The 13,925-nt window shown below is 39.5% G+C and overlaps 1 protein-coding gene across 1 annotated transcript in view; it reads left to right on the top strand.

The window, feature by feature from the left end:
- The window catches only part of LOC124116208 (DNA mismatch repair protein Mlh1-like), a 229,840-nt gene extending 217,976 nt beyond the window's left edge, over positions 1 to 11,864 (top strand). The window contains exons 15-20 of the mRNA XM_046477466.2: positions 3,247 to 3,355; positions 4,241 to 4,304; positions 5,927 to 6,091; positions 7,461 to 7,553; positions 10,862 to 10,975; positions 11,595 to 11,864. Of these exons, the coding sequence (XP_046333422.2) occupies positions 3,247 to 3,355; positions 4,241 to 4,304; positions 5,927 to 6,091; positions 7,461 to 7,553; positions 10,862 to 10,975; positions 11,595 to 11,765 (716 nt within the window). The 3' untranslated portion in view covers positions 11,766 to 11,864. The remainder of the gene's footprint in view (positions 1 to 3,246; positions 3,356 to 4,240; positions 4,305 to 5,926; positions 6,092 to 7,460; positions 7,554 to 10,861; positions 10,976 to 11,594) is intronic.
- Positions 11,865 to 13,925: the final 2,061 nt, after the last annotated feature.

A 13,925-nucleotide genomic window follows, 5' to 3' on the forward strand; every position in this document is an offset into this window, starting at 1 on the left:
ATAACGTAAACCAATCAGATCTCAACATTCTGACATGGAGTTATGATTAAGTATTTATCAAGATCACGTGAACCAATCAGATCTCAACATTCTGACATGGAGTTATGATTAAGTATTTTATCAAGATAACGTGGACCAATCAGATCTCAACATTCTGACATGGAGGTATGATTAAGTAATTATCAAGATCACGTGAACCAATCAGATCTCAACATTCTGACATGGAGTTATGATTAAGTATTTATCAAGATCACGTGAACCAATCAGATCTCAACTTTCTGATGTGGAGGTAAGATAAACTGATGGGCTATTGACACATGTAACTGAAAATACAAGGACCTTGCTTCACACCTGGACACTAAGTTTGTGAACACAGCATATTAAAGTTCTAGCCAAATTGGTCTAAATTAGGTTAAAGATCAAATGATATTGACCTTGACACAGGACTTTCAGTTTTCAAGTCAAATTGACCAAATGAGTGAATGACGTTGAAAGGCTTGGTAATATTAATTTGGATAGCCTGAATTGATGAGCGATATGGATCTCAACCAGTTTCAATTAACATTTGAGTTTGAGAATAACCTACACGGAACTACAGATTAACTGTCCCAGGTGAGTAAAGTTGTAAGTTCCAAGTCTTGTAGATGAACTTTCAACATCAATTCCTGTGGGACTTATAAGCAGTACTCCCAAGATGCAAGTAGGTTATTCTGGATATCACCCATAGCCGGTTTCTCTACTAAAATGTAGAAACATTGGTGTTTCCTAATCTCAGACGGAGACATCAGCTCAGTTACTCTCTAAAACCGTCATGAACAGTGGATAATGTCATTTTCAATTAATTGCTTTGGGACTCTTTGCAAGCAGTGAAAACAATGGGGCAATTGTTACAATGCTCAGGGGGAATTACTGAAAATATTTTCACATAAGCATGTGCCTTTATTGGTAATGTACTGTGAATGTCATATAATTGCAGAAGTGAACACAATGACATAGAGGTGACAGCTGGGTTCATCACTATGAATGAGTGAACAGTATTTCAGTGATATATGTCTACTTGGTGTGGTAGCAAAGTGATGCAGGTCTTAGACATTAGCACTCGGTTGAACCAACTGTGACAGGTGTTTTGCTGGAAAAAAACTAAAATTATGAACAGAGCAAATCTGTCATACAAACCAACCATTTTCAGACTGTGGCCATCTGAAGGGCACGACAGTGCAGTGGCTGAGGTGCCCTCATAGCATGGAGCAACTCCCAGCAGATAACCAGGTGGTAATTGATGCCTTCAATATGAAATCAGCCCACCAAATGATGGAGAATTTGTTGCTTTGATGGCCTTAAAAAGCCTTTTGCTGTCTTCAGCTTCTCACCTGGAACTTTGGGCTGCTAATCCCACAAGATTGTCATGACTTGTTAGAGCAACGGGACAACCTGTGGATACTTGGAGAATTGATTGATGAAAAGGAGACTGTGATTGCCAGACGGAGGTTAGGGAAACAAGAGTCTTCTGTCTGAATCAGTACACCATTATCTTCACTGCATCTTGATACTGTGTCTCATCAGGGAAATCACTTTGTTCCTTTTCTGTTGCTTGTAAATGTTACACTCATCACGTCAGGCTGTGATAAGGTGAGGTTCCTCAGTCTAATTTGAAGCCAGTTCAATCCAACATGGAAGAGTCCAATGTAAAAGTGCTTTATGTTGATAAAGGGAATTATTTCCCATGCTGTACATAACAATACATCCTTGTTGGGCAGATTAGATCCCTACTTTCCCATGCTTCTCCTAACAATACATCCTTCTTGGGCAGATTAGATCCCCACTTTCCCACGCTGTACATAACAATACATCCTTCTTGGGCAGATTAGATCCCCACTTTCCCACGCTGTACATAACAATACATCCTTGTTGGGCAGATTAGATCCCCACTTTCCCACGCTGTACATAACAATACATCCTTGTTGGGCAGATTAGATCCCCACTTTCCCATGCTGCACATAACAATACATCCTTGTTGGGCAGATTAGATCCCCACTTTCCCATGCTGCACATAACAATACATCCTTGTTGGGCAGGTTAGATCCCCACTTTCCCACGAGGTCGTGGGGATAGAAGATGACTTGTTTCTCCCCTATCAAAGCATCCAAGATCCTATCGAACTAGTTTTGTCTACGGATTACAATACACGACTTCCGCCATTCAACATAACGCTGTCTCAAGTGGGAGGGCGTCTTTTGTCATAAATTTTGCCGAAAATTGGACGCACATTACGACAGACCACTTGATTTTAGACGTTATCCATCATGGGTAAAAGCTACATTTTTTCAAGAGCCCTCAACTTGCATCTCGTCCTGATGCACTGAAAGGTGCCAAACTGCACACAGCCAACCTTACCATCAAGACCGTTCTCACCAAACAGGCAATTTGGAGATTGTGCGATACCAATAAAACTCAGGGGTTCTACTCCCCAGTGTTTTTAGTTCCGAAAAAGAACTCAATAGAGATGAGAATGATCATAGACCTCAAAACTCTCAACAAGAAGTACTTGGTCTTCTACATACAGGATATTTTTGCCCCCTGGAGGACCGGATCAACAAGTACATCGCCATGATCAACACAGCCCGAGACCAACCTACCAGATCAATCAGATGGTGGATGTCTCTCATGGGAAAGCTGTGTGAGAGACATACCTGAAAGTCTCACGTCTCTATGCCAGGTGTTAGAGACATACTTCAAAGTCTCACGTCTGTATGCCAGGTGTGAGAGACATACTTCAAAGTCTCATGTCTGTGTGCTAAGTGTGAGAGACATACTTCAAAGTCTCATGTCTGTGTGCTAAGTGTGAGAGACAAACTTCAAAGTCTCATGTCTGTGTGCTAAGTGTGAGAGACATACTTCAAAGTCTCATGTCTGTGTGCTAAGTGTGAGAGACATACTTCAAAGTCTCATGTCTGTGTGCTAAGTGTGAGAGACATACTTCAAAGTCTCATGTCTGTGTGCTAGGTGTGAGAGACATACTTCAAAGTCTCATGTCTGTGTGCTAGGTGTGAGAGACATACTTCAAAGTCTCATGTCTGTGTGCTAAGTGTGAGAGACATACTTCAAAGTCTCATGTCTGTGTGCTAGGTGTGAGAGACAAACTTAAAAGCCTACATCTGTGTTCCAGGTGTGAGAGACATACTTCAAAGTCTACGTTTGTGTTCCAGGTGTGAGAGACATACTTCAAAGTCTACGTTTGTGTTCCAGGTGTGAGAGACATACTTCAAAGTCTCACATTTGTGGGCTGTGTGAGTGAAGAGCATGCCCTGATTCAACACAAGACTAAACTCTACCTTGCTAACACCACCAAACTAAGGTGAGTTACCTCCATGCAGGACCAAAATAAGTCATTTCCTACACTTAAACCAATAGACTTATAGGGTGCGTTACGTCCATTGTTTTGACAGGTTGTTATTCTATGTAATGACCTGCACGTTCAACCCGCAGAGGGGAGTGAGCCTCAGTTCACATTTTGTAGTATTCGTGGCTTATGAGGTATAAGTCTAGTGCCACCCTCTCCTGCAATATGGACGAACTAAATGTAGTTATTGTTTAGGTTATACAGAAAAGATCTGAGTCGTATGCTTGGAAACAAAAATAAATGTATCTACTCAACTGTATAAAAACTGCCTCATACGAGTACCTGGATATTATCTTGTCAACCATACTCTGACCATCACTAGCTTCATAGCAGTGTTAGGAGCAACACCGAAACATTGCTCCTAATTGTAATAAAGTAGTTGTTCATCCATATATCTTATCTTTACTTAGTACTTTTCTTCACAGATACATATATCAATTATCGATCACTTGATCAATAGGGATGAATGAATAACAAGGAAAAATCAAAGATCGACAAAATGTACAGATTTAAAATTCATGTTAATATATGTTAATTGAAACTACAAAAATGAAACAATTTCCAGTGGGTGATCATCATTCCAGGATGTCCTCTGAAATTGATGCAACTATCCTTCCCAAAGTCAATCATCTCCCAACATGTCCACATGCAATACTAATGTGGATTTTTCAAGTTCTGTGATCTCCCCAAACTAGGTTCTATTAAACTACAGTAAACAAATTTCAAAAGAAGTCATTATTGAGTAATCGTTTCAAATCTCAGATTGCTCTCAGTCACGCACGCACGCACATGAACGTCATTTTATTACAGATATATATAGATTCAATGTTCATATTCCAGCAAGGAACTCCTCTATCAGATGATGTTGATGGACTTTGGCAACTTTGGCCTTCTCAGATTATCAGTAAGTAACCAATATATCAACTATCGTATATCAGGTTTTGTACAGCTTGAAAAAAACAATATTAAAGCATTTTATGTAATGGTGAACTGGTGCCTTTTTCAGTGGTGAGATCTATGTGTGCTTGTGGGTGTAGATGAGAGTGAATGTCATGACAGGTACTCGTACTTGTAGTCTGGGGGCTACACTGGTGCTGCTATTTGGTGGAGCTCTTTTCTGGGTTGGTATGGTATATATATATGATATTTATAAGATTTATTAACTGAAGTTAAAATAACACAATCATAAAAAAATGTAACTATATTTCACTGAAAAGCTGAAAGGACCCAAGGTGGATTACCACTCTACTGCTTAGAGGTTGATAGCTTTTTTTAAGTGATTACCAGTACATCTCAGAAGTCTCTATTGCGGTAGTATGAACTGGGATCCACGTGATGATTTAACCTCTTCAGTCAAATTAACAGCAATCTGCTCTTATCTCGGTTAGTTTGGGGCCAGAAATCAAATTTTCTGACCTAGTGAGATTTGCCAGTGTTAGGAATGGTGTGTTGGTAATCTCGTGGTGGGAAACACAAGGCCAGGATCAAGCTTGTCAACTCTCCTCATTGTAGTACCCATGACAGCAAGGCTACAAACAGGCTTATATTGTCTGGGGAAAACTAGGAAACTGTGTGAAGAAAATGAATCTTTTTGAACCTGGTTGTCAAAGTGAGTGTTCATTTGTTCCTAATGTCATAAAGGATGTGCATCCCTCTTTGTTTTTCTGATTGTCCGGCTTCCCGGTACAGATACAATGATTGATTGTAGATGTTCTTTATCGATAATGGCGATAAAGGTAAGCTTCACTACCATGGCACTATTATATTTATATACGATTTCATGAACACACAGATAAAAGATAGAAACAGATTGTAATCCCCGATTGATCAGTTGGAACCAGCTGATTGTGTATGAACTACCTCCCCTAACTTATTGGCATTTTGATTTAGGTTTCCATGTTAAGCACATGCTTTGACACATTTTTTTAAATCAGCCAAATCTTCAGTGGCTTAGGAAACCTCTTGTCCTGGTGGTTGTGTTGGACATTTTGATGGCATGTGAAGTTTTCTGTTCTGAAACAGTCTATCCTCGTTAATTCAGTGTATTATTTCTCCATTCCGTTGTGATAATACCTTGAGACCCATTTATTAGGATAACTTCATTTCGAAAGTGATGACATTATCAACATGCCTCCTTTCACTAACTTTGCACAGAATTTCTCTCTCTCATGAGGGTAATTTATTTGGAAGACTACTTGTGGTATAGCATGTTTCAAATCGGACTCAAAATGAAGCTAGGATGGCAATTTATCGTTTTACAAAGATTTTATACACTTGGAATAGTAATTGATCTGTGTGGTAGAAATGCTTGTCTAATGAAGATATTATTGTAAAACCTATATGCTGTAACCATTCTACAATGGATGTCACAGTAGACATTTTGAATATTATTTAAAGAATCTATTTTTGTTTACAACCATTATTTCAAGTTCAAACTAACTTTGAAATATTAGTTGTAATCGTCAATGCATTCCAAAGACTTTTCAAGTAGATTACAAGCCAAATGAAACATCCTCACTTCCTCAGGAACCTGCCCCAATCTATGACCTTGCCATGATGGCCCTGGACTCAGCGGAGAGTGGCTGGACGGAGGCAGACGGACCAAAGGAGGACCTGGCCCAGTACATCGTGGACTTCCTCAAGACCAAGGCACCCATGTTGGAGGACTACTTCTCTATAGAGGTGGACAAGGTGAGTGTTTGTTTGTTTGTTGTTTAACGCCGCACTCAGCAAAATTCAATATATACGACGGTGGTCTAAATAATAATTACGACCTGGCCCAGTACATCGTGTACTTCCTCAAGACCAAGGCACCCATGTTGGAGGAGTACTTCTCCACAGAGGTGGATAAGGTGAGTGTTTGTTGTTTAACATCGCACTCAGCAATATTCAAGCTATATGACGGCAGTCTGCAAATGATGATTAGGACCTGTCCCAGTACATCGTAAACATCCTCAAGACCAAGGCACCATGTTGGAGGACTACTTCTCCATAGAGGTGGACAAGGTGAGTGAGTAGGACCTGTCCCAGTACATCATGGACATCCTCAAGACCAAGGCACCATGTTGGAGGACTACTTCTCCATAGAGGTGGACAAGGTGAGTGAGTAGGACCTGTCCCAGTACACCGTGGACATCCTCAAGAGCAAGGCACCATGTTGGAGGACTACTTTTCCATAGAGGTGGACAAGATGAGTGAATAGGACCTGTCCCAGTACATCATGGACATCCTCAAGAGCAAGGCACCATGTTGGAGGACTACTTCTCCATAGAGGTAGACAAGGTGAGTGAGTAGGACCTGTCCCAGTACATCGTGGACATCCTCAAGAGCAAGGCACCATGTTGGAGGACTACTTTTCCATAGAGGTGGACAAGATGAGTGAATAGGACCTGTCCCAGTACATCATGGACATCCTCAAGAGCAAGGCACCATGTTGGAGGACTACTTCTCCATAGAGGTAGACAAGGTGAGTGAGTAGGACCTGTCCCAGTACACCGTGGACATCCTCAAGAGCAAGGCACCATGTTGGAGGACTACTTTTCCATAGAGGTGGACAAGATGAGTGAATAGGACCTGTCCCAGTACATCATGGACATCCTCAAGAGCAAGGCACCATGTTGGAGGACTACTTCTCCATAGAGGTAGACAAGGTGAGTGAGTAGGACCTGTCCCAGTACATCGTGGACATCCTCAAGACAAAGGTACCCATGCTGGATTTATTTTTTTTAAATAATGTGGCCACTGTTGATTGTATTGCTCGTGTATAGATACTCCTGGATAAAAGAAAAAAGCAGCCACAATTATTTTATGGATCTATGCAAGTTGCTAACTGCATCATGGCAACATTGACACAAATGGCAAAAGTCTCAGTCTCTATTTCTGATCAAAACAAGGAACATGCAGCAAAGTTTGTGCAGCTGCTTTAAGAGGGCACTCACTTCCCATATGGCCACAGTTTGATTCTCAACATCAATCTTTTTGGATGGAAAATTAACCTATCAGCTTAAATCCATTCCATATTTTGATAAGAATGAATGAAGTGAATTCCTCCTCCCTTCAGTCTGGCAACCTGTTGACACTGCCGATGTTGCTGGATGACTACAACCCTGTGCTGGATGGACTTCCCCTGTACGTGCTGCGACTTGCAACAGAGGTATGTTGGTAGCCTCATTTTGGGAGCAGTGCCACAATGTTCTTTAAACTATGCCACTACTACCATGAAAGCTGTTGTTATCATAGCAGTGTAAATGTTCCTGCACATTAGAATTTAAGTATAGCTTTTAAGTGTGCACATATCTATCACTTTTTAAACAAAATTGGTATTATGATGGTTGCTTATCGATATTTCGGGGTATATTTTTATGAAATTGTGTGCTGTCTTTACTACAAAAAATATCCCCCAATATCCAATATAGTCATGATCCCTAACTTCTTCTTTTTTTTGTTCATATATGTTGTATACGTCCATGCCTTTACTGATTTTACTAATAATAGAAAGTTTATTTTTAATGTTACTATTATATCAACATATCCTTTTACATCTGGTCTGGGTTTTTTTTAAATTCAGACATTAATTAAATGCATGGTAGATTTGCATTTGGTATGTTTCATCAACCAATCAGTAATTCAGTTTGAAATAAAAGATCTATCAGTATTATTCTGTCACTTATAAAATGGGTCAGTCATTTGGTTTATCACAGGTGTTGATTAATTGATCCATTTGTTTTAATGATATTGTGATACTCGGACTCTTAGCATTGTAATAATAAGTCATAATAAGAATTCATACTGACTTCTCCATCTTTGTGCTATGATCATCGTTAGTCTATGTTAATGTATAGGAGTTATGGTCGTCTTAGCGCCTTATAACTGTTACCAAACCAAGACAATATTTAATAAAGTGTTCGCTTGTCACGCCGAAGACCCGGGTTCGATTCCTGACATGGGTACAATGTGTGAAGCTCATTTCTGGTGTCCCCCGCTGTGATATTGCTGGAATATGGCTAAAAGCTGCATAAAACCATACTCACTCACTCACTCACTGGTAACAGTTATGTTGACTAGTTACCTTACAGTCCATGCAGTATCCTGATATAATCATAATTACAAACGGCTCCCAATTAACTGTACAATCCTTTTATGCACCATGCACCAACAATCCATATCACAAATACCAAAAGGATTAATGATTTGAGTGAGTGAGTTATATTTTATCACTGCTTTGAACAGTATTCAGCATTAGAAATTGGCACTAGTCCTATAGTCCTTGCAAAACTGCCCAATATCATAGGGACTAGTAGAAATTTGCCATTTTTAAGGGTTTTGCCACTTTGATAAAAACCACAAACATGGGTATGGTGCTGACAAACCAAGAAACAAGATTGGGGCGAACCAGGATCATAGGTTTCTGGCATGCCCAAGGGACACAACTCTGAACAGCGAATTGCGGCCCCTCAGACGACTGCCACCCATGCCCCCTTCTTATATTTTGAACATTGTATTATATATGTAGTTGATAACATAATTCGTTAGTACTTATTCCTTTCACAATTTCCTGAACACGACTTCTCAGTTCTTACAGTATTATTCCGACTAAATACTTGTGTTACTAAGTAAGGATAAGATTTATGGATGAACAACTTCTTTATTACAATTAGGAGGTATAATACACGCTTGTCAACCATACTGTCCATCACTAGCTTCATAATGGTGTTCGGAGCAACATCGAAACGTCGTTCCTAATTGTAATAAAGAAGTTGTTCATGTATAAATCTTATCCTTACTTACTACTCCAACTTCTAACTGTCTCAAAATTCTTGGGTGTTCTGACTTAACATGCTGCATAAGACCTTCACCTTCCTGTAGCATTACCTAGCCTCTGTACTGAAATGCATGCATGCAGCCTACTTGATACTATGACATACATATGTAGGTCCATAGGAACAGAGAGTGGGCAAGGAGAACTCGATCTTAATTCGGTGTCAATCTTAGCGCTAAGGTTGTGAGCGTACGTCTATGACATCACCTGCTGAAACAATTACTCAATATGCTGTTATAAACACAACAATTTATGAATTTTTTGCCTATTTCTAGTACAATTTCTGAGTGCCGAGACCAATAGTAGACCAGTTGACATAATCGTAAAATGTAATGTTCAAACATGAAATGTTACAAAATGATCATGAACTCTATTTAATTAATCCCAAGTAGGATCATGTAGCACAACAAATTCTGGATAAACAAATTTGAGCAGTTGCTCAACACCCAAAGACAAAAATCTCAAAACAAAATAGACACATGCTTCGACAGTTTATCTGAATGAACATACAAATTTGAAAGCAGTTAAATTTAAGATTTTGGAGATGTTAACATGGTTAAAAATAATTCTATTTCAATAATTCAGTGTTTTTGTATTTATATGTAGTAAGACAAGTCCACCTCGGGATTAAGGGAACAGGCTGGGTATTTGCTGCTCACTGGACCATTAACTTTAACCATTAACCATTGCTGTTTTGCATTTTGGGAATATATCAATAAATAAAGTTATATATATTACTAATATTCCCTACATGTGTGAACATACTTAAAAAAATTCGGGTCACACAATATTATATGTTACTGGTGATGAGGATCGAGTCTTTCTCCCTTCCCCCTACTGATTGATGATATGGGCTCAGGATTATCCGCCCTATGTGATCCCTTCCTACGGGCCTGTATGGATACGTACACAATTAAAATATGTCATGTTAAAAGTGGAGAATCCAAACAGTAAGAATAACACATAAATACCAACTGCAAAACATCAACAAATTGGAATGAACAATCAGCTCATCCAGCACCTCACCTCGGACGGCTTACTGTTACAATACGAACAGATGTGGTCATCCATGATGCGTCACAGGATTACGGAACATGTTTTATAGGACATGATAGATATATCATTGTTTAGGGGAAAAGGTATACTGCCCACACACCAGCGTGACCATTACCAATGTAATGTAATGTAAGGCTATACTGGTTAACCGCCTATGGGTGTGATAGTAACATATACAGCCCACCTAGTGGTTTAGTGAAGGGAAGATAAGTTGAAAAAGACACTTCTAGAAACCTCTCAGCCCACCAAACCTGCTAGTGATGTCATCCAGGGTTTTTACCAGATGCAAAATATTGCATATTGTACATGTCACATATAACTGACATCCCTTTCTGGTTAGGGATGCTGCACTTAAAAGTTTAGGCTGTCATTGGTTGACTTTCTTCAAACTATTAGAATCCCCATCTATGGCTTAAAGTTTCAGACCTGGTGCAATCATATGACATTAAAATCTTGGAAATGGAGTAGTGTGTGCCACAGGTCACCAAGCCTGGCCCCCCAAAATTATTAATCAGAAGCCCCTGGACTTCAAAATAAATAGACCCAGGAAAATGCCTGTCACCCTCCAAAGCTGTTTTCACTTTCAGGTAAACTGGGAGGAAGAGAAGGAGTGTTTTGAGTCCTTCTGCCGAGAAACCAGCGAGTTCTACTGCATTAAGAAGAGCTTGTTCTCCAGACTGGACCATGAGGGAGGGTCACAGGTCAGTGAGATTCACCCTTTCTTCATAAGGCCACACATTCACAGATATATTTGAGCTTTTCCACACAAGATAGGTCGAAATAAAAATAAATGTCCATTATTTTATTGATATGGTTATTCAGCCATGGAGTTAAAACTGCAGGTGGCCTCATGAATCACTGATAGAAGTCAAAGAATATATATAAAATTATGACATTTTATATTGTATAAGAGGGACTATATTACTAGTGGGAGACATAAGAAAAATAAATAAAACATGTAAATACTTATATGTTTAATTCATTTGTTAGACTGGAAGTAGGGGTGGCAGGCCTGTGAAACAAAAAATAGAAAATGGTTATGAAAATTTATGGGCAGAAATAAAACTTGAAACAGATGGCAAAAGAGCAATAAATAATTATTTAGTCTAGCTTGGCATGGAAGAGATACCAGTTACAAATTAGATAATATCAAATTAGGATGATAATCAGTATTTCTATTATTATTATGTTTTGTTGTATGTGCGTGTGAAGTTTTGCTGCAATTAATGCAAGGTGTGGTGTGTCAATGAATTATTTTTTTCTTGTCATGTAAAACACTGAGCCAAGAATGCTCTAAACGCAAATGTATTTAATTTTAAGGAAGTGCAAGAATCTCATCCCAAGGGTGATAAGTGGAGGTGGACTGTGGAGCATGTCGTATACCCAGCAGTTCGGACACAGTTACTTCCCCCTAGACAGTTTGCAGAGGATGCAAGCTTATTGCAGCTTGCCAATCTCCCAGACTTATACAAAGTGTTTGAGAGGTGTTAACTGGCAACAATGTCGTAGTTACAACCCAACAACTGGCAGTCAGAAATTTATGGCACTGCCTTTCAAAACCTTTCCAAAATTAAAACATAAACACAGTTTTGTCCATCTTGAAATTGTCAATTACAGGATGTGCCATTTCATTGATAGAGCTGTGTGAGAAGAGACATGAATATTTTCAGCCGCAGGAGAGAAACAGTAGGAAATACTGGCAATGTAAACTTTCACTGAGTAATAAATAAATTATAGTCAAGTCATGAAGCGAGTAGTGTACAACGTGGTCCCCATCGTGGTCCCAATCGTGTCTGTGAGCACCTCCGTTATGGGTATTACTGAAAACCTAAAAAAACTGCCTCTATTCCCTCATGAAGCTGACAGTGTTAATGATGGACGTTGTTGTTATCCCCCGCCGCGCGAAAGCGCGAAGCGGGGGATATAGTATTCACGACCGTCCGTACGTCCGTCCGTACGTCCGTCTGTCCGTCCGTCCGTCCGTACGTCCCACCTGTTTGTTGCCGCGATATCTGAAGAACTAAACACTGGATTGTCTTCATATTTGGAACTATGGTGTATATACAGACTCCGCAGACACCAGTCGGTTTTGGTGACCTTGATCCCATTTTCAAGGTCACAGCAGACAAATCTGCTTTTAGAGTTGGAAAACGGTGTTGCCGCGATATCTCAAGAACTAATCACTGGATTGTCTTCATATTTGGAACTATGGTGTATATACAGACACCGCAGACACCAGTCGGTTTTGGTGACCTTGACCCCATTTTCAAGGTCACAGCAGGCAAATCTGCTTTTAGAGTTGGAAAACGGTGTTGCCGCGATATCTCAAGAACTAAACACTGGATTGTCTTCATATTTGGAACTATAGTGTATATACAGACTCCGCAGACACCAGTCGGTTTTGGTGACCTTGATCCCATTTTCAAGGTCACAGCAGGCAAATCTGCTTTTAGAGTTGGAAAACGGTGTTGCCACAATATCTCAAGAACTAAACCTCTCGATTGTCTTCATATTTGGAACTATGGTGTATATACAGACACCGCAGACACCAGTCGGTTTTGGTGACCTTGACCCCATTTTCAAGGTCACAGCAGGCAAATCTGCTTTTGGAGTTAGAAAACGGTGTTGCCGCGATATCTCAAGAACTAATCGCTGGATTGTCTTCATATTTGGAACTATAGTGTATATACAGACACCGCATACACCTGTCAGATTTGGTGACCTTGACCCAATTTTCAAGGTCACAGCAGGCAAATCTGTTTTTGGAGTTGGAAAACGGTGTTGCCACAATATCTCAAGAACTAATCGCTGGATTGTCTTCATATTTGGTACTATGGTGTATATGGCGGGGGATATTTTGTCACTCTGTGACAAATACTTGTTTCAATTCATATGGAACTCATTTTTTTACATAAGAACATGAAACTTGTCTTCAATCTCCTGGTTGGTACAGTTAGAACATATACAATTTACAAAATCACTATCCTTGGTTCTACCATATTTATTGACAAGAAAGTTATTGAGAAATATTCTAAATTTACAAAAAGCTCTCAATAGAGTTTCATATGATTGCATTAGACGTCATGGAGCGAAACCAGACTTCTTCCTGTTTAAGGATTACAGATTTTGGCCCCAAAATTCAGGTCAGTAGGTTGGGGAAAATAAAACATTTTACCGGTAAATTCAATTTCTTATTTTTGTTTTCCTCAGAATGTTAAGTAAGTAGGGGAAAAAAGTGAGGGTGGGAGGAATAGGGAAGGGAACAACAGATGTTTACCGGTAATGCAAACAGATTCTTATATCTACACTTTCCAAATTCTACTGTTTCCACTTCTTCCCAACTGTTAGCATCCAGCGGACAACAGGCTGGATGCCCTTCGATATTTATTGTCACTATCAATGTTATTATATATGTTTTTTCAGCATTTTTTAAGTTGTCAGATTCATTAACCAAGTTTTAAGAAAAATAAAGTAAGGTTTAGCACTGCTTTGAACAGGGCAGCCCAAAGTGATGAATACTATATATGTTGAAGTTCTCATGCCCATAGGGATGGGCACCATCACTAAATATCACAGTCTGTTCCTCAGGAAAAATTCATGCAAAGCTATGTATACAATCATGGTAGTCATAAGTTACAGCAGTATCACAAG

This window comes from Haliotis rufescens, unplaced genomic scaffold (assembly GCF_023055435.1).
Source record: "Haliotis rufescens isolate VD_foot unplaced genomic scaffold, xgHalRufe1.0.p SCAF_10, whole genome shotgun sequence".
Lineage (NCBI taxonomy): Eukaryota > Metazoa > Mollusca > Gastropoda > Lepetellida > Haliotidae > Haliotis > Haliotis rufescens.